Source organism: Microplitis mediator, chromosome 8 (assembly GCF_029852145.1).
Source record: "Microplitis mediator isolate UGA2020A chromosome 8, iyMicMedi2.1, whole genome shotgun sequence".
NCBI classification, from domain to species: domain Eukaryota; kingdom Metazoa; phylum Arthropoda; class Insecta; order Hymenoptera; family Braconidae; genus Microplitis; species Microplitis mediator.
Genome location: NC_079976.1, coordinates 963,268 through 984,745, shown reverse-complemented (window position 1 = coordinate 984,745; position 21,478 = coordinate 963,268). Strand labels below are relative to the sequence as shown.

At 35.9% G+C, this 21,478-nt stretch overlaps 2 protein-coding genes across 2 annotated transcripts in view; one reads left to right on the top strand and one right to left on the bottom strand.

Annotated features, from left to right (window-relative positions):
- Positions 1-2,823, bottom strand: part of LOC130672907 (homeobox protein araucan-like) — a 49,806-nt gene extending 46,983 nt beyond the window's left edge. The window contains exon 1 of the mRNA XM_057477686.1: positions 2,280-2,823. Coding sequence (XP_057333669.1) covers positions 2,280-2,393 — 114 coding nt within the window. The 5' untranslated portion in view covers positions 2,394-2,823. The remainder of the gene's footprint in view (positions 1-2,279) is intronic.
- A 2,489-nt stretch (positions 2,824-5,312) lies between these two features.
- Positions 5,313-21,478, top strand: part of LOC130672817 (serine/threonine-protein kinase WNK4-like) — a 46,462-nt gene continuing 30,296 nt past the window's right edge. Inside the window, exons 1-6 of the mRNA XM_057477570.1 lie at positions 5,313-5,471; positions 5,668-5,729; positions 7,025-7,606; positions 7,679-7,828; positions 14,832-14,867; positions 16,392-16,499. Coding sequence (XP_057333553.1) covers positions 5,345-5,471; positions 5,668-5,729; positions 7,025-7,606; positions 7,679-7,828; positions 14,832-14,867; positions 16,392-16,499 — 1,065 coding nt within the window. The 5' untranslated portion in view covers positions 5,313-5,344. The remainder of the gene's footprint in view (positions 5,472-5,667; positions 5,730-7,024; positions 7,607-7,678; positions 7,829-14,831; positions 14,868-16,391; positions 16,500-21,478) is intronic.

Below are 21,478 nucleotides of genomic sequence, written 5' to 3'. Positions count from 1 at the left end.
TAAATATCTAATTTTTTTTATTAAAATTCCAATAGTTTTTTTTAATTAAATTTTGATAAATTAATCAAAAATTTTTTTACTAATTCCCTGTTCTAAAATTAAGATTTTTATTTTAATTAAAAAAAAAATTAAGAGTCCAATATCATGAAGAAATTTTAATTCAAATTGAATATCTAATTTTTTTTATTAAAATTCCAGTAATTATTTTTAAATAAAATTTTGAAAAATTAATTAAAGATTTTTCTACTAATTCCCGGTTCTAAAATTAAGATTTTTATTTTAATTAAAAAAAAAATTAAGACTCCAACATCATAAAAAAATTTTAATTCAAATTAAATATCTAATTTTTTTTATTAAAATTCCAATAATTTTTTTAAATTAAATTTTGAAAAATTAATCAAAAATTTTTTTACTAATTCCCTGTTTTAAAATTAAGATTTTTATTTTAATTAAAAAAAAATCAAGACCGACATCATAAAAAAATTTTAATTCACCTTAATTGCACTCCGTTTAAAAAATAAAATTATCAATTTAAAAATAATTAACAATAATAATAAAAAAACTCCTTAATTTCTCTATTACCAAAATAAATTCCCCGCTGCCCATAATCCGAAAAAAAAAAAAATTATTAAAATCACCCTCATAAAAATAAACAGGCAAATTACGAAAATAATACAGCAAATAAATCAGTAAATAAATAAAAAAAAAAAATCTATAATTCATCGTAATAACGATATATGTGTCTATAAATAAGGACACTTGCACCTGCGATTTCGTTTTCGTTTTCGGGCGATCGAGGAAACCGCCGGTACACCAGCAACATAAACACCGTACATATTACTGCGGTTTTTAAATTTTTCGCATGTGCACGAGTGTGACTGTCTCGTCATAAACGATAAAAGAACACGTACGTACATCCTCTCAGTTTATTATTATACCAAAAGGGGACATTTATTATTATTATCAATTAAATAATCGTGTCTCAAGACGAAACTCGAGGACTCGTGTGTCGCCAGAGCACTCGGGCAACAAAGTACGCGATAAATTTGTAAATAAAAGTTGGCTAGAAATATATAAAATATAAATTTAATAATGGGGGTCATATAATTTGATTGGTATCAGAAAATTTTTTAATAAACGACCAGAGTTAGGAGTAAAGTAAACGTTTAAATAAATTTATACTTTAATAGAGAGTGAGTTGGGTTTTAAATAAAAGTGTAGAGTTGTATAGAGGAAGTAATAGAGGGAATAAAAGAGATAAAAGGGTGGAGGAGATGTTGGAGGATGGGGAGAAGGAGAAGGAGGAGCAGGTGCGTGTGAGAAGGGAGCTGCCGACGGGCTTTTGCTGCACGCGCCCTTAACGCTTGCCGATGATGCCACCGATATCTTTTCTTATTCTTAAAGTTAACTGTCCGCTCCGCGGCTCTACTCCGCACTCTGCTCATTCATGATAACCCGAGTGTGCAGTCTGGAGTGTAAGATGTGTGGTGTGTAGTTGTGCCCACCGACTAAATGCCTATAATTTTCGAGGGATGATTACAGGGCAGCCCCGTAACCAACGCCCCGGTTTTTTAAACCGATACTTTCACCCTTTGGCTCACTATCTCTTTTATGGGATGCATTATAAGTCTCGCTGGCCTTTTTGTGATGTGCGAGTGAGGGGATCTGCTGCTTGGATTTTAGAATTAGATGCGCACGTAAGCTGATTAATTGTTTAGTTTGCCGTTTTAACGAGATCGCGATTTTTTTTTGAGTCATTGTGGATTTTATTCCGTCACGCGAGTGTAAAAATTCAATTTTACAATTTGGAGTTTTTTTTTTTTTTTAAATAAATTTTGAAAAATTACACGTGAATTTTTTTATGGAAATCGGATGAGAAATTTTTTTTTGTTTCAATTAAAAATTAAATTTGAAAAAAAATAAATTAACGACATGCATATGTATCCCATTAAAACCGGAAACTGATGGATAATAACGATTGGCATGCTGTCTGATAACGGATTCACGAAATCGATAATTCAGTCTCCACGCTCTCAAATATTAGCGGTTACCGATATGTCCCAAAGCGAGTACATGGCATACGTCGAACCGTCGCCGAGCGTAATTGGCGCCGTGTCTGACGCACCCAATCTGTCTCACTCCTTAAAATTAATTCCCATCTCTCAATTCCGCGTTCGCTCCAAAAATAAATCATCCCGGCCGAGCTTCCCACCCTCCAGCACAAACAGCCGCGTAAATAAAAAAAATAAATAATAAAATAAAAATAAAAAAGTACTCACTTGTTGTTGATTACAAAGAAACGCGGGATTTAAATCAGGCGGCGTTGGTTGTCCCGAACCGGAAACGTCCTGAAGGAGTCCCACGTGTTCCCAGCAATCCTCTTGCATGTCCATCCTTCACTGAAACCCAGTCTTTTTTTATTATTATTACTACTACTATTATTTTTCGTCCACTTTATTTTACTCGCAATTAATAACTCAAATTTTATTTCCCACTTTTATTAATCACTGAACCCACTGCACTGATTTATTACATTTATTTTTATTAAAATCTCCATTTATAAGTCTCCAAGTAAAAAAAAACCTTGATGTCCTTTGATATTCAGTATTTATTAAACAAACGATTTATTTGCCGGCGCGTTAAAAATAAACAGAACCGAGTGGAGTAAAAGGAGAACGTCAGCGTAAACGTCAGCGAGGATGACGGCGATGACGACTAGGGCGGCCGACGGTGGTGGTCAGTTAACGTGGAATGAAGTTGCCCCGAGGGTTAGGTTGGGTAAGTGGAGCCAGAGACCGCGGTTGCAGATAGCAGGAGCACCAGCAGCAGCATCAGAGAGCTGGCTATCGAGTGAGATGGAGTAAACCGCGAACGCGGAAGAGAGACAGACCAAGGTGGAGAGAGCCCAAGTAGTGCCGGTTGGTTCCCGATGGAGCGGAGTAGAGTGAGAGGGAGTAACCAGAGTATCGCGCATTCGAGAGAGACCTCGGTCTTTAATCGTGCGTGGGGGTTTCAGTCGCGTATAGTAGGAGAACTGAGAGAAGAGAGACCGAGAGAGCTGGGTGCCGATGGGGTTGCGTGGAAAGAGGAAGAGAGAGACAGAGACAGTTGAGGCCTAAGTCTCTAGTATGGAGGTGGCGCCAATACCTGCCCCCGTTGGGCCTGCGTACCTCGTGTACTTACTCGGTTTACTTGCTCGTTACTTTTCTCCCGCATTTTTACTCTTCATACATCGGCTTTGCTCGTCTATTCTAGTCTAGTATTTTCTAACGGGCTCTATAGGGCTTGCGAGTTATAGTTTTTTACTTACGCACAGCAGTGGAATACGACAAACATGACATCCGCGGGTTTCCCCGTGGCTTATTACGCGGATAGAGGCCGAGCTACCCGGTAATTTTATTATTTTAAGTACGGAGGCCTCGACGCGGACGCTCAATTGGTTATTATTTTTATGGTTTCTAATGTTTTTTTATTTAATTTCGTGCTTTAATAATAACAGCAAATAACAAATATTCTTATGCTTCAATCCAATATCTGGAATACATATTTTACATGAATTTTATTCTGTTTTTAGACTTGCGATGGATAATAATAAATTATCCGAATAATTGAATTAAGAATTAAATTAATTAGTCGGGTAGTTGATGAGTTAAAATAAAATAAAGACCTTGAAAACGGCAATTAAACACTTGAACATTACGTAGAAGCCTTAAATCACTTACACGTTTGCATTGTACGTCTACATATAATTACTTAACCTGAGTAAATTGCATATTACGCGAATTATTTAGCCAGCGAAGAGGCTGACAAATGTCCCGAGACCCCGAAGATCAAATAAAATAGAAAATTATTTTTTTTTCTTATATTTTTATGCGACCTCGTGGGAAAGACAAACAATACTGAACTTGTCGGATTCCTCTATGCACATACATATATATTTATATACATACATATGTACTGTGTAAATGTGAGCGAGCATAATTAGCGAATCAATAATTTTTTTAATGACACGTCCGTATTATTTGTCGCTTTTATTGGGTTCACATGATTGAAATTGATAAATTGTTGTCGACAGGGCAAGAACTGAGTAGAGAGATGGGATAGATATTTTTTGCCGCATATATTTATATATATGTATGAGTATATAGATGCGGTAGATATTTAATGTCTTTTATTTTTACTATAGACATGCAGAAATAAATAAATAAAGAGAGAGAAAGGAAGAAAATATAAGCGTGCACGCGAGACTTTATGTCGCTGAGGAATTCTTGGGCAAAAACATCACCAGTGCTAATGTTCGGGGGATCATTGCATACCGGGTTCAAGGCATTCCTACACGATTTACCGAGAGCTAATCCAAATGATCAACTACATATTTAGTAATTATTATTGTTCTTTTTTTATTTTTAATCGAATCTAATTATCGGCTCCCAAAAAATTAACTTTCAAATTTTTAACTAAAATTCATCTGCTCCAAAAATTTATATCGAATATTCATATACTGGATTGATAATTCCAGTACTCATATATACTAAATATGTAGAACTTACATTTTTTTGGTGAATTTCGACCGACGTTGAAATCCTCAAGATCACCAGCAGCATCTAGAAAAAATTTCGTAATTTTAAATTTAAAAAAAAAATGGCGCCAAAATTTTTCAAGGACCAAAAGTAAAAAATAATGATAACAATAGTAGGGAAAAATAAAAAAGTAAAAAATTAAAAAGTACGAATGTTAACAGTCCGGCACATGACGATAAATTCGAATTTTCCGGATGCTGGTACAGTGTACGGTGAAAAGCTTTCAATAAATCCTACATTTATTTTATTCTTCCTTTTATTTTTTATTTCTTGTATTTATTCCTCTCTTTATTTAAACACAGAATAAAAATAAAAAATTCATCTCCAATAAATGGACTTTTTGTCTCCCAAACTAAGCTCCCATTATTTTAAATAAATAAAAAATCCGAGTCGTTGATTTAAAAACAGAAAAATCCTTTTTGGATTCAAACACTAATCCACTAGAAATACTTTTTAAATACCCGACGCATTATTTGAATTATTAAGGCCCCCAATAAATAAATAAATTAATTAATTAATCAATCAATCAATTATTTAATTAGACTCCGATCGAATTTCGAATGAGAAATGAACACATCAATTTTAGCCGTAGATTATATTCATAAATAATATATATATTCATATATTTATACATATACATACATATATCTTGGGTCATAATACAACAGAGCGTTTGATTACCGACCGCGCGCGAACTGATCCGAGATTTAAATTTTGAATTTTCCCGGCGCTAGAGGCGCGGGCGTCGCTCAGTCGAGACAAAGATGGCGACGCCCAGTGATCTGTCGTTAGCTGAGATACGTAAATATTTACTCGAAAATGGGGGTTCTGCTCGTAATCGTGATCTAGTTAAACACTTTAAGTATTTTTTAACTGACCCTGATACGCGAGGTAAGTTTTCCGAGTCGATATATATTTAATATATTTATTATCGATTGTTAAATGTGTGCGCTGTACGTGGCCTCAGCTGATTGCTCATGTTTACAACGTGTGTTGTGTTCAATATTTTATGTTTATTTTATTTCATTTGTGTGACACGGCTGCTTATTATTATTGTTATTTAAAAAAAAAAAATATTGTGTTGCAGTTGAAGCGAGAAACAAATTTAAGGAGTACGTCAATACTTTGGCGACGATTAAAAATGAGGAGGTAAGTGTGTGTGAGTGTTGAGTGTGTATGTGTGTGTGTGTTACTTCTTCAAAGAGTGTGACCGTTCATCTGACAGGAGCGGCACGACTTGTTGCGCCTCGATGAGGTTGTATTGTATTTTTATGCTGGGTTACTTGTTTGTATTGAACGTAACGTAAGACCGCTACGCGACGTTGCCGGATTTTATTTTTGAATTTTAAAACCGCGGGAAAATTATTTTTTTTTAATTTAATTTAAAAATTCCAGGGTTTTCATTTTATTTAGAAGTTTAGTGACAAAGATTTTATGTCGATTTTAGATAATCGATTAGTAAAAATTTGAATTAAAGTGGCGGGAATTTTTTTTAAATTTAATTCAAAAATTCCGGGGTTTTTATTTTATTTAGAAATTTATTGACAAAGATTTTTTGTCGATTTTAGATAATCGATTAGTAAAAATTTGAATTAAAGTGGCGGGAATTTTTTTAAATTTAATTTAAAAATTCCGGGGTTTTTATTTTATTTAGAAATTTAGTGACAATGATTTTTTGTCGATTTTAGATAATCGGTTAGTAAAAATTTGAATTAAAGTGGCGGGAATTTTTTTTTAAATTTAATTTAAAAATTCCGGGGTTTTTATTTTATTTAGAAATTTTTTGACAAAGATTTTTTGTCGATTTTAGATAATCGATTAGTAAAAATTTGAATTTAAAAATGGCGGGAATTTTTTTTAAATTTAATTTAAAAATTCCGGGGTTTTTATTTTATTTAGAAATTTTTTGACAAAGATTTTTTGTCGATTTTAGATAATCGATTAGTAAAAATTTGAATTTAAAAATGGCGGGAATTTTTTTTAAATTTAATTTAAAAATTCCGGGGTTTTTATTTTATTTAGAAATTTTTTGACAAAGATTTTTTGTCGATTTTAGATAATCGATTAGTAAAAATTTGAATTTAAAAATGGCGGGAATTTTTTTTTTTTAAATTACTAGATGTATCGAACGTTGCAAAATGTCTGGATAGATCGATTTTTTGAAAATTCAAAGATGGCTGCTGTCGTAGTCACGGGATCAGTAAAAATTTGATATTTATGAACAATTGTTAATTAAATCGTGTAATTAAAAGTAATTAATTTAAAAAAATGTGAATTACTTTACTTACAAATTGCAAAATGTTCTGGTAAGTCATCCAGCTGTAATCTGGAGCAAAAAATAAACAATTGCACTAATTAAGAAAAAAAAATTAAATTCGTTCCATATCTTTAATAAAAAATTAATTATTTTATATTAATAATAAAGACAAATAATTTTATTCCAGGGAGAAAAGTACTTGGTACTGAAAAAAAAGTACATACACGGTCTTGAGGAACTGGTACCTTCATATCCTTACGCGCCAACGAGCCCGTCTATAGGAACTCCCGATTTTCTAACCCCCACGTCGCCGCTGCGTGACCCTCCTCCCTACCGACCTCCTCCCCCGGCTCCCCTGAGCCCGTCAAGTTCCGAAATCACTTCATCCCCCGTGCATTTGTCTCCCGACGAATTTTACGTCAAGTCCCCGAGCCACTCAGCCGCGGGAAATTTAAATCTCGGAAGTAGTTTGAATTTCAGCCCCTCAAATTTGAACCTCGTCAGCAGTAACCCGAACTTTGCTTCCAACCCGAGTTTCGGATCCACCAACAACCCAACCTTCGGTTCCCCAAACAATTCCAATTTCGAGGCCTCGAGTTACTCGAATCAGGATGAAAATCCGCGGAACTCGCGGGTCGGTGAAGATGTGCCGCCAGCGATGACTTCACCTCCCGTGCCTCCGCGAAGAAAGAGTCAGGACAAGTTGAAGCTGGAGAATAAAGAAAACATAAATGCTGACAAGGGGAAAAATGGACAGGAAGCCATCAAGGTATCGGTTTTAATAAACAATTTATTGAATTTTAAGGAGGCGGGAGTTAATTTTTTTGTGTGAATCCATCAGGAAGATGAGGGACCACCGGAAAGTCTCGGAACATCTGAGTTACCAAGTGTCCGGGAACGAATGCAGCGTTTCAATCGCATGGCCAGCGAAACTGATCTCCACGGCCGTCCGAACGGGGCAGCAACTCCTGCTAAGAAACGCTCTGACAAGGTATTTTTAATTTAATACTTTCACAAAACCTAATCCTTTAATATGACAAGCTGTTTGATACTTATCTCGCTTTAAATATATAACGAAATAATCCCCGGCAAGTAAGGAATCGGCACGTGAATTAATCTTGCTTTAAGTTCCCAGGAGTTATCAAACTCTTAATTTAAATAAAACTTTTGACGCAACTCGTAGTCGAAAATTATCAACGTCGGTCTTTTCATCGGAACACACAAAGCCAATTAATTTTCACTGCAGCGGTAAAATTTAAAAAAATATAAATATAAATGAATAAGGCGGCAGGCGCCTGGCTGTTCTCCGGAAATCCTGTGGTAATCTTTTACCCGCGCGGCCTCTCTGCTTACAATTATTATGCACAATGTTTCTCGTCATCTATCCTCATGCATTTTCAATGAGTGCCGCTGGTGTCGCGTGCCGTTTTTATTTTTTCTAAGAACTTATCCCATTAAAAAGAGAAAAAAACTCTAATCCAGCAGCGTTTTTTTTCTCATGTTAGAAGTCTCTGCGCGCGTCTGCTTGTTCATCGATAATTTTATTACTCAATCTAATGGAATAATTCTGATTCGTGATGAGGGGAGTAGAAAAAAAAATAGAATTTTTTTATTTTTAATTAGCACTTGAATTCGATGATCCTCAAGTTAACAGACAATTAATAATTTTCAGTTTTTTTTTCAACAAATCAATTAAAAAAAAAAAAACTAAAAAATGCATGTGTAGGAAATTTAAAAAACTATAGGTGCAATTTTTTTAAATATTTTTTTTTTCATAATTTATCGTTTTGAAAATAATCAAAAAATTATTAGACGTCGGCTAACTTCAGGTCATTGAATTTGACTCCAATTTTCGAGCCAGTGGATCCATTTTTTTATTTTTCCAGTACCAGGGAATTTGAATATATTTGAATTTCGCGCTAAAAAACGGTGACAAGTTTTCTTTTTTAACTAAAAATTATAAATTAAATTAAAAGCCCGAAAAAAAGTAAAAACATTTTGGTTTTAGTGAAAAGTAGTTGGTAATAAAAATAAAAAAGGGTTTTGTGTATATTATCGCCCGCGGTGTTTTGCTAATTAAGATCACGCATGTCTGACGTCAAGAGAAGTGTTGAGAGTTTTAGTCTAGAGTATCAGTAGCAGTCTAGACTTTAGAGTTGGTGGAACTACAATGTAGTTTCTCGGCGCGGGGGGCAAAGAGGGTGAAGGAAAGAGTAGAGGTCGTGTGCTGTTGCTCAGTGTGTTGAGTATGTACCGTGAAAACTCATCCCACGTAGAGTTTGGAGCGGGAAACTTTGAAATTTCAGTATAGTTTCAGCATACATTAGCCAGCCAGCCAGAGGAAACTTGGATAGTTTGCCTCTAGCATCTCCGAGCTGGATGTAACCGTGCATGTAGAGATGTTGCTCCTGTAGCACACACTCAAGACACAAGGTGCCGTTCAAGTTCGAGTAAGGACTTGGTCGCTAGGGCTGAGGGTGTAAACCGCACAAAGTAATCTTACAGAATGTATATGCAAAGGAGGAGTATAAGTTGAGGAGGTTCCAAGAGCCAGCTTATAGCTCCAGCCATATCTAGAACCAGAGATAGAGCTAGAGCTAGAGCTACTACTACTACTTCTACTGCCTGGGAAGTACTGAAGGGTTGCGAGAAGCAGCTTGCGTGATTCCAAGTCGACGACAGCCTCGACAACTTCTCGTACTTGCTAAATTATGCGCGTGTCTACTACCAGACAGTACAGTAGCTACATCAACTCTACGAACTTTATTCCTCGTTCGGGTTTTTTACTTCGCTGTTGTTATTCGGTGGTAATTTTTTTTTCCCGGGGAATGGAAATTTTTTTACTGTACGTTATGTTGGAGATGTTGTAAGAGAAACATGTGCAGAGGAACGCGGTCCATTGATGCAGGATGGAGAAACGTGGCGGCGGCTAAGTGGGATGATAGATGAGCGGAAAAGCTAGAAGAGAAGAGACTACTCGGGCAAGCCTAATGTCCTGGCCACATTTTTCTTCATATATACTGATAGATAAACGAGTTTAGCTTTTTTTACTCGCTTGGGTTTTGGTTATTTCTTTTTTTCGGCGAGTGGGCGTCGGGGCTCGCTGGGTGCTATCTGATGTCAAATCTCAGCCGCAGCCGAGTCGAGAGGAAAGGGGTCGAGGCAAGGCGATTAGTATATATTACTTCTTATATATACACATAAATATATATCGCTGAGTTAGATACGACACATGGTTTTAAGGGCAACATTTGCTGATCCGAGCGGAAAGGAAACTGAGCGGACGGATCATCATTGTCTGAGAAATATATATATTAAGGTCATTATTCAGGACGCGACGTGGGGTTAATGGGCAAGACCGCCGCTCGGTGTGGCACCTGGATTTTTTGGGATTCCTCATCTCCGTTGGCAATGTCAAAGATTTTTCAGGTTTATTTTGGGTTTCGGGAGTCCAGGGCCGTAGAGAAGTTTGGCCAGTTGGTACTTTTTTTTTTATCCAAGAGGTTCGGTGTTACAGTCTATCAGCAGATATGGACGGACATTCGGCCTATTAGTTTAAAGATATGCGAGAGTTAATATTTATTAAAAGGAGTTTAAATATTCTGTTATTTTGTTATCACGCAAAGTGTTTTAGACATTTTTACAGAAGTTGAAAACATTTGTTGTCAATTATTACTCGATTTCAATAATCTCTTTTCGAAAAACGTGTTTGTGGATCCAGTTGCTCGGGTTGATAGCCGAGGATGAGAGGCCGGTAGGTAATTTGCTGGGAATAAAAAAAGCCGAGGTAAAAAAAACCAAAGTCATAAGTGACTAGTGCATATAAGTGAATGTTTTTAGTGGACGTACGGAGCTCGTGGTTTGGACAAGTCATATGAGAGCTCTTTTGCTCTTTATCAGAGATCTATGAATCGCGCAGTGAGCGGCTATTTGTATTCATAAGTCCCCGGGAGGTCGTTTCTCCGTTGACTCCGAATCCCCGTCGGGCGAAATCTTTTCTTTCTCTTCCTACTTATTCTCAGTGATGCCAGCTATCCATGATGCCGTTTCACTCTTCGCTCATTCTTCACCGTACTCTCCGTCATTCGTACCACACCATCCACACACATGCACACACAACCTACATAAATATATATTGAACGTCCTTAAGAGTAAGAAAAAGAGCAAGATGAGCAGCAAGACGGAGATGTGTCTCGGCAACGTCATTCGGTGTGACAAGGCCCGTTAACTGCACTCACATCTTTTACCGTATCCACTTACTACACTAGTAAATACTTTTCTTCTCCTGCATTATTATACTCACACATAAATCTGTATACATATGCCCGGAATAAATATAAGACAAACCCAGTGTGCTGTTTTGTAGGAGAATGTGACCAGTCATCGAGTTATTTAATTTTTCGAAGCACCCCCAACCGTGCGTGTTTGCTCAGTCCTGCTGTGAGCACAAATTACCTTGCGACCATATGACTCGGACTCTTCCATCTCGATATTCTTCCGTCTTGCCTTAATATCAGCATAGCTATAGCTGAGATACTTCTGAGGTGTCTGTTGGGCTCACCTGGACCAAACGCAATCCATAAACTCCCTTGAGAAAGTTCAGTGCACACGCTTTCAATGAATCTGTTTCGGAGTAAACAAATCGCTCGTTCGATCAATCAAAATAATTAAATTTATTTAGTATTGTCTGAGCTACGATTCCGGGTCAGAAGACGCTGATGCACTAAAATGGTCATCATGACGTCGATGGTCTATCTATATGCTAATCCAGGGAGATGGTAACCGCAGATTACATTTTGGAATTAGCTGGTTGAGTATCACGGCGTACTGCCGCCTTTAATATGTAACGGTACACGTAATTTACAGCAATGAACTTTAAAAAGGATGCTTTTACTTAGTAAACTAAAGAGCATTTCTTAAAAGTAAATCGCTTTTGAAAATCATCAAATGCGTTGATGCACACCACGGACTCAAAAGGTGTGCACAAACTGCAAACGACTCTATCTCTTAAAGTATTGAGTTTACGTTAATCGACGTGAGGATCTTTTTTGTTGCAAATTTAATTCTCTACAAAAAAGTACTGAGTGGTGATAACCCTTAAACTAATAGTTTATGCGCTAGAGCACTCACAAGTGCTCGAGATACAGAGGCTCGAGTTTAATTCGAATCCGGCGGCCATTAATTGTCGCGCATATTAATTTATTTATCTTGGCATTGTGTACAATTTAGTTATTGATAGGCAAATTGCGTGAACACGCGAGAATGAGAAGACAAGCAGAGTAAGCATAATCCAGTAAATTACATGGCAATAGCGACACGATTGTGATGACGATACGATATGGCGGAGGGTGTTCGGTTGGATATATAGAGTAGTACAAGGGCTCATACGAATATTCCTGTCATCCGGGAGTGTACGAATTTAGTTCCATGTTCGTACTCTGTTTGCAGGAGCGCGTTTATTCCAAGGATAATACATCAACTGGAATTTTATAAATTATCTAAACTTTTTTCCTCCGTGTTTTCGGATATTCGGATATTCGGTTGATTTAGATGGCTCGAGTGTGGCCGGGGTCGGGCTGTGGTTGGGGTTAGAATCTAATCGGTATGGAATTGTCGGACGATCTAATAAAGCTCGAGTGCGTGCACGACACGGTAACGATGGTTTCTGGTTTGTGATGAAAGTGCCGCGTAGATTTCCAGGGGGTTACTACTGCGGAGTATATAGCCGGGATATCAGCTCCATAGCATTATAACCGTGCGGATAACGTTGGTAGGCGTTGCCCTCGGCGAACGCTGAATCACCCACCGAGAGTTTTCCTGTCATCAACAGAATAGTAGTCGCGATGAGCCGTATAACCGCTAAACGTATAACCCAACTACGAAGCCTCGTCGGAATTGCCTGGTCGTCCGACCGAAAATGAATGCGCGAACGCCCATTAAGGGAATAAATCAGAGCAACGTTATCCGCAGATCGTATAATCGATCTACTCTATCCTAAAACTAATTCCGCTTTCTTTAACCTCACACTTTATTCCTCCTTTGTCTCACAATCTCCGGTTTCTTATAACCCGAGTCAACACTTCCCGATCCAATTTTCCTTAGCTTTAAAAAAAAATAGCTTACTTTGATGGCCTCGGCGTAATCCGCAATTATCATACGCAAACACCACAAGTAGGGGAGGGTGGGGCAAAGTGGGCCCCGTAAGCTAGAAATGGGATTATCTTTACTTTTTTTTACTCGTTACACTACTTTATAGGCCCTTGTTTGTTATTCAACATTGATAAGCTGTGTCCATTAAAATTGAAAAATCGAAAATTAGGGGCAAAGTGGGCCCCCATCTTAAAAAATTGTGTGAGACAAATTTATTGCTCGTTTTACTTTTTTTAAATTCTTCACTTTGAAAATGTTATGAATAAGCTGTGTTCATAATAAATTACGAATTTTACAATATGGGGCAAAGTGGGCAAAAATGGGTAAGCCATAAATAAGCTAATAAGTAATAAATGAATAGTCGTAAAAAAGTAAAGGTGACTTATTATGAGCCTCGTTCATAAAAAATTTCAGGGTGCTCACTTTGCTCTCAAATTTTAGGGGGGCCCACTTTGTCCAAAAATTTTGGAGGCTTTCCAAATCTTAGGGGGGCCTACTTTGCCCCACCCTCCCCTAAGTGAAAGCCAAAATATTTATTGATTAAAAATAATTTGAATCGACCGGCGGTTCACGTGCAATTATCCCGGGTAGACGGTCCCCAAGTTATAATAAAGCTAATTCCAGAGAGCACTCGAGACTGCTCGTGTCGTAACATGTTTTGCCTCATCCCGTGTCCCATCTCACCACCGCGTGACTCCCCCATCCTCCTCTCCACGCCAATACGTTATGGTTTCATCCCAAATCCGCCTTTCCTTCTCTATCTCCGTTTCGGGCGCTTCTCATTCTCGTATGTCACGTAAACGAGATGAGCCACACATATTCCCCAATATATATTCACACATACATAAACATATAGTTACACCGTCTTTCCCTAGAGACACGTGCACAACTTGCTTATTAAAACGTTTCCATCTCCATCAAGTACCCGCACGTTTATCAGCTACTTGCGTGTGTTATTCATTTGGCTGATATTTTTTTTTGTTGCCCGAAAAATACTTGACTTTTAACGTGTACCCGAGCATCATCATCATCATCATCATCAAAACTCGTGTGTCTGACGCGTGCATGGAATTAGCCAAGTGCCATGAGAATACATAACTGTTCGTTAAATCTCAAGAGCTCTTTATTTTTCTGCTGTTGCCCTCTTCAGATAGAGCTTCAACCTTTTTTTTTTTTCCTCAAGTATCGTGTCGGTATTTTGGCCTCCGCTTTTTCGGACGGGGAACAGGATAAATAATTTATAACTCAAAAAAAAACGTAACAACAATGGGAATTTTTTTATAATATCGCTTTCAAAATATTAATATCATTAGTCATTACTCGGTCATTACTTATATTAGGCGAGCTGATGATTGGTACAAGTAAACAAGTGTTTCGATTTACACATCCCGGAGCCAGTCATATCCCGGTTGTAATGCTCCGATCGATCGATATGAAGATATTGGAGGAATGGTATTTAATGATGACTCGGCGGATGTGTAGATCGGGAAGATGGGACGGGAGAGTTGAGGGCGAGGAAGTTTTGTGGTAAGGAGAGATTGGAGGAAAGAGGAGAGATTGGGTTTTGTGAAAAGTCACGCTCGATAGGAAGAGAACCCGATGAACTCGGTGTCACGAGTCTTCTGTAATCCTGTGCTCATGTTGAGTCCAACGACAAACAGTTTAACGTGGATGAATAGTCGTTTATCAACCTACCAGTCCAATCGTTCCGCCCACACATCATTCAACTTTACTATTATACTATTTTTTTTTTGGTTTTTTATTGCACAAGTCGTAGATAACCCAACTACATCATCACTCTTTTAATTTTATTTATTTATGGGCTTTTGGTGGGTTTGTTACAGGGCGCTGATGAAGACGACAGCGCTTCCGTCGCATCTGTAAGTATTTTTTTATTTCAACAATTTTGCATGGAACCCATAAAAAAATTGAGTAGAAGAAACGAAATTTATGAAAATCTAGAAGTTAAGTCTCCGTTATCGGAATAGTATTTTTTTTTGCCGTAAGATGGAGTAGAAATTTTCAAGTTAGCGTGATTTTAATTCAATTCTGGTTGAATTGGGCCACCCGAGAACGAAAATCTTAAATCGGACTCCACTATTCAAAATTAATTGAATTATTGACAATTATCGTTTCAAAAGTATCAAAATACTAATTTCTGCCGATATATGGACAAAATGGTCAAAATTTAACGAAATTCAGGATGCATGAGTTGAATTTCTGGTAAATTGGGCCAGTATACAACAAAATAATTGCCAATTGGGCGCCATTTTCAATCATTCATTAAATTCTCGCTAATTTTGAATGAAATATTGATATTTTGCCGCAAGATGGATTGCCTAGTAGTCAAAATATCACGAAAGTAAAGCTGGAATGTTCAAATTTTAGTGAATTATTTTTTTATTTCAACAATTTTGCATGGAAACCATAAAAAAATTGTGTAGAAGAAACGAAATTTATAGAAATCTAGAAATTAAGTCTCAGTTATCGAAATAGTATTTTTTTTTGCCGTAAGATGGAGTAGAAATTTCAGAGTTTGCATGATTTTAATTCAATATTGGCTGAATTGGGCCACCCGAGAACGAAAATCTTAAATCGGACTCCATTATTCAAAATTAATTGAATTATTGACAATTATCGTTTTAAAAATATCAAAATACTAATTTCTGCCATTATATGGACAAAATTTAATGAAATTCAGGATGCATGAGTTGAATTTCTGGTAAATTGGGCCAGTATACAACAAAATAATTACCAATTGGGCGCCATTTCCAATCATTCATCAAATTCTCGCTAATTTTGAACAAAATTCTGATATTTTGTCGTAAGATGGATTGCCTAGTAGTCAAAATATCACGAAATTAGAGCTGCAATGTTCAGATTTTAGTGAATTATTTTTTTATAGCAACAATTGGATGGAAACCATAAAAAAATTGAGTAGAAGAAACGAAATTTATGAAAATCTAGAAATTAAGTCTCAGTTATCGAAATAGTATTTGTTTTTTTTGCCGTAAGATGGAGTAGAAATTTTAGAGTTTGCATGATTTTAATTCAATTCCGGCTGAATTGGGCCACCCGAGAACGAAAATCTTAAATCGGACTCCATTATTCAAAAGTAATTGAATTATTGACAACTATCGTCTCAAAAATATCAAAATACTAATTTCTGCCATTATATGGACAAAATGGTCAAAATTCAGAATGCATGAGTTGAATTTCTGGTAAATTGGGCCAGTATACAACAAAATAATTACCAATTGGGCGCCATTTCCAATCATTCATCAAATTCTCGCTAATTTTGAACAAAATTCTGATATTTTGTCGTAAGATGGATTGCCTAGTAGTCAAAATATCACGAAATTAGAGCTGTAGTGTTCAGATTTTAGTGAATTATTTTTTTATAGCAACAATTGGATGGAAAAGCACGCGAGTGGCTAGTCCGGGCAGCGCAGGGCGACTACCAATCACTAGCAAAACTAGCAGCCGAGGAGCCGCGTCTCACCAGGCAGAAGGTGAGTCTACAAAACCTTTATATTTTTCACTTGATAAATGGTCGAGGTGTTGATGTTTCGATAATTTCTGACGGGCAAAACACAGAATATACAAACAGTAATGTATCGAGGGTCAACTCCAGTTGATGTATAACCGTGTCATGTTATAATGAACCACTTTGAAATATAATTACGGGTATGTGGCTTACCGTTAAGTGCCGTATAGTGAGAAATTATGCTCTCTTTCATTTCACTTGCACCCCAATATCGTATATATTAAACCTCGAGTATAATCCTCGGCGGCGGGAATTATTGTTATTAATATTGTTGCGAAATTTGACACCTGGAGAGTGCGGATTCCCCGTTTTCGAGGGCTGATCTCGATGACAGGTCAATAAATCCAACGGCCCCGTGGCAATCAGGCAGACTGTTGTTGCCCGTTAACTCAACTCTAGACCCGGTCTACGTTCCAAATTGTACGTATGTACTTCGTGTGCTCAATACTCCAGAGTATCCCAAACTCGTCGTTTTATTTAAATATTTTTTATTCCCTTTTTTCGACATTTTTTTAAACGTCCTCTATTATTGTGTTCTAAATAATCGATCCCCTTTTAATTAAAAATAACAAAAAATATTAATTAAAACATTTACTAAATTTGAAAAAAAAAAAAGTATGAAAACGTTGGTTGTTTCACTTTTTTTATTAACATGCTAATATTTCACGTTTTAACTATTGGGATGTGTAGAGCTATTGTGAAACTCATAAAAGCGTGAAAAAATTTTTCAGACAACAAAAGCCTGGTTATTATTATTTTCTCTCTTTTTCGATGAGTTTCAACAAAAAAGTAGAAAAAAATAAAAAAAACCGGGAGCAGTGGTTTTTAAAAATTCATGATTCCACTTGATTACTCACTTTTGTTTAATTTTAGTTTTTTTTTTGTGTACAACCCGTATAATGATCGGAGTGTACGTGACCGAAGGCTGACGAATGAACACGGACAAAAGTGCGCGGTATTCAGTAGTTAAAAGTATGCTTTGTAAAGTCGGATTGGATGATTGTATTGTTCGTGTTTCTGTTTCTGTTTCTGTTTCTGTTGCTGTTGTATGACGTGAACGCGTGTGTCTATTATGTCTCATCGTGTTTACGTGCTCAGCATCGCTCATTGGTCTTTTGGCTTTTAATCGTGACTGAGAACAATATTAAAGGTGCACTATTGCTTTATTGATTATTCAATAATTTATGCAGACGATTAATCATCGGAACTTTCTCTTTAGACATTCGAATACAATTCGAGAACTTGTCTTCTACAGTCTCTTTAACTCCATTTTGGATGAATTTAAATTTTACTCAAAATTAATCCAAGAATTTGATTATAAAAATTGACTCCGCTCTCAAAGTTGGAGTCAAATTGACCCCAGCTGGAGTCAATACCCGGGTCAAAAATAAAATTTGATTCTGGCTCGCTTCGTCTTATTTTCTTTTGAAGTTATCGATTTGCCGACGATTTTTTGATAAGATCTCGACTTTTTCGACTTAAATTTAGTTTTTTTAAACTTTTTGAACTTTTTTGATCTTAGTTTCAACTTATTCGTCTTTACTTTGAGCACGATAGTAATTCACATTACTTTTGACTTGCTGAATCATGCACTGAAAAAAAGAAATATTTGTCCCAAATAAATCAATTTATTTGTGGCTTTTTTTTGAATATTTCTTAATGACAAATAAATATATTTGGTACAACAAAATATGACAGTTGATTCAAATAATTTTATAATTTGACGGAAATATATAATTTATTTGTGGTAAGTAATTGATATATTTGTGGTAAAGATATTAAATTTGTGACAAATAACCTAAAATTTGGCGATACTATACATATATTTGAAGCCCTTATTTATTTGTAGCAATTGGATCATTTCTTTACCACAAATAAATCACTTATTTCACGCAATTAAACTACTCAAATATATTATATCTTTCTCACAATTAAATATTTATTTGGCCATATCCAAATATACGATATCTTTGGCTCAAATAAATCTTTTTTTCAGTGTGCGAAAAAAAGTAATTTATTCGCCTTACTTTCGCCTTAATATATAAAAATTATTTCACCTTAGTTTTGACTTTTTCGACTTATAATTTAAGTCGAATAAGTCTACATCAAGTCTACGTCAGTTTCGACTTGATTTAGACTTTTTCGCCTTAAATCGTGACTAAAGTAAGCCAGTTAAGTCTAAATCAAGGCGAAAACTTAATATATATCATACCTCCGTAAAAAAAAGTCGAGTTTGTCTTGTGAAAAACGGCTCCAAATTTCGACTTGGTAAACCGACTCTAAATCAAGTTTTATTTTTGACCCGGGTATTTTTTATTCTCCCCAATTTATAATTTTCTACTGAAATAGAGTCAACTCCGGAGTTAATTTAAACTCTACAGATTTTTTAAAATTATTGAGCAAATAAAACTAGTAGTACGATGAAATATTAAACTTATTAAAAGATAAAACAAAATTTTTTTGTTTTTAATTAAAATTAAATTTATAATTTAAATATAAATAATGAGAGGTATCAGATTCCAATTACTTGCTCTAGACAAACAGCGATCGGGAATTAAAATTAATAATCAGTGGCTGCAGGTTGATTTAAACATCGTAACGCCCTAAAAATTTTTTTTTCCCTCGGCTGTTTCTGTCCTTCCAAAAACATAATTTAAGTATTAGTTACAAAGCAAATCCGGCGAGCGATCTATCCTGTCACTTAACTCAAAACTAGTAGCACAAATTTCAAATATTTGACAAGATCTCCTTGATGTGTATCGGATATTTTAAAAAAACAACAAAAAACACGGCTTAGACTGAAGAAAGAAAATAAAAAACCGTAAGACACGAGAGACAAAGGAAGTAAAAAATCGGTGGATGAATGTGCGGTAGTTAACGGTGAGCTAATAGCAGGCGTAACGTTTGAGGTGGAAGCACCCGAAGGACTAAGTAAACTTGAGCTAACAAGGAGGCGTATACCTGGAGGATATCTCTCTGGACCTGCTACGAAATGATATACCGATCTCACATTAGTATTATTCCGAGTCCCAGTGGTCAGTATCCTCGTCCAGAGTCTCGGGAGCTTAAGCCGGCCGAGGCAGAGACCAGAGACCAGAAAGCAGAGAGTAGAGAGTAGAGAGTAGACTAGTCTCGGACTCTGGTTATAACCTCAGCTCCGGATAGCAGGAGGATATTCCTCAGAGGTTGAGATTGTCCGGGCAGGTGGATATTGGTCGTGGGCTGCTGAGAAATACCTTAACTACACCTTATATAAACTAATACGCCCCCGAATATTAACAATTCTGATTTATGCGTGTTATTATCCCGAGTTATTTTTGCAAACCCTTTGCAGAAGGTCTGTTTCATTCTCTAGACCACATATACATCCATACATAGATATTCATATAAATGCATGGGTGTGCATGTGGGTAAACTCTGCGTACAAATTGTAATCTTATATCTGCAAGCGTTGAAAACCTTTAGCCAGTTAACCACCGAGCAACTTTAATCCTCACTTGGCCATTCCATTCTTGGCTAAACATTATTCACTCGCTGGTTCATTTAACTCACGTAATTGTCTTCTTATTACCTGTCGTATATACAATATTACTTTATGTTTATTTTCTCTTTATTAATTTACTTTTCGTATTTAGCTTTTTGAGCCCTGGCTATTAATTATTTTCTGTTAACTACTAATTTAAGAAAAAATTCTGTAATTGCCTTTCTCGAGTTCTTTCGGATTTCAGGTGTTTTTTTTTTGGAAATTTTGTAAAAAACGAATTTTTCAAGGTCTTGTTATAATATAGAGATATTTTGGATATTTTCCGCCTGAAATTTTCAGTTTTCAAGTAAAAGTCAGAAAAAATAAATTTTTCCACTGTTTTCGTTGAGAAAAATGTAGAAAGAAATATTTTACATGAAATTTGAGGTTTCGAATTTAAAATCTTGGATTTTCGATGAAAAATTTTGGAAAAATATTTAAAAAAATTAATTTTCTAAAGTTTTTAGTCGAAATTAGGAGAAATTCATTTTTCAATCGAAATTTTGTAGGTCTAATTTAAATTGGTCGTTATTTCGATAAGAAATTTTAGAGAATGACGAAATAGTAAATTTTATCAATTTTCCATTGAAAAATTTCAAAAAACTCAGCTCGTTAAAAACGAAGTGATAAAATCCTGAAATTATTTATGCCCCTTGAAAAAGTGCATAGAGGCGGTTTTTTGTAAAATTTGACGTGTTCTGTTAACTATCAGTTTTTAATTAAAAATATTTGAAACCAATAAAATTTCTCAAGATTTCCCTTGAAAACCGAAAAAGCGGCGATTGTATAAAAGTAAACGTGACGGCAAGTAAAAAATGCGGCAGTAAAACCCGAAAAAATAGATTTTATATTTTTTATGGGATCCTGTGTGGTACTCGAAGAATGTCGAGTTATGGCGCCAGCGAGGCGTCATCTTACTACGGGATCGTCGTTTTCTTCGTTATGCCGGTTCTTCATCTTCCCTTTTTACTTCCTTCTAATGTCTCATCACCACATCCAGACACATTTACTTGATCTTTTTCCGGTCCACATTTTTTCCTCCCAAATCCCAGTAGATCTGTGATTCCAAAATACCGATACGACTCCGCCTCTGTCCTCGTACCGTAAATTATTACTAATTTATCCCTTCCACATCTCACATCTGAAAGACATTTTTCAATGCTCACCAATCATCGTATCGTCATGTCGTTGGCTGAAAAAAACTCCCTCAGCCGAAAAAAATGACATAATTGCATCAGAAAAAGCCGAAATTAACAAAAGCTGGCGAGACCGGAGTTTTTGACTAATAACAAAAGTACAATAATGAAAATAAAAATAAAAAATACGTTTATTGATTACAAACAATGGCTGTTTTCCCCTATCGTCAAGAAGACGTGACACAACTATAAAGTAACAAGCAAATATCTTGGCGGGGATCGACA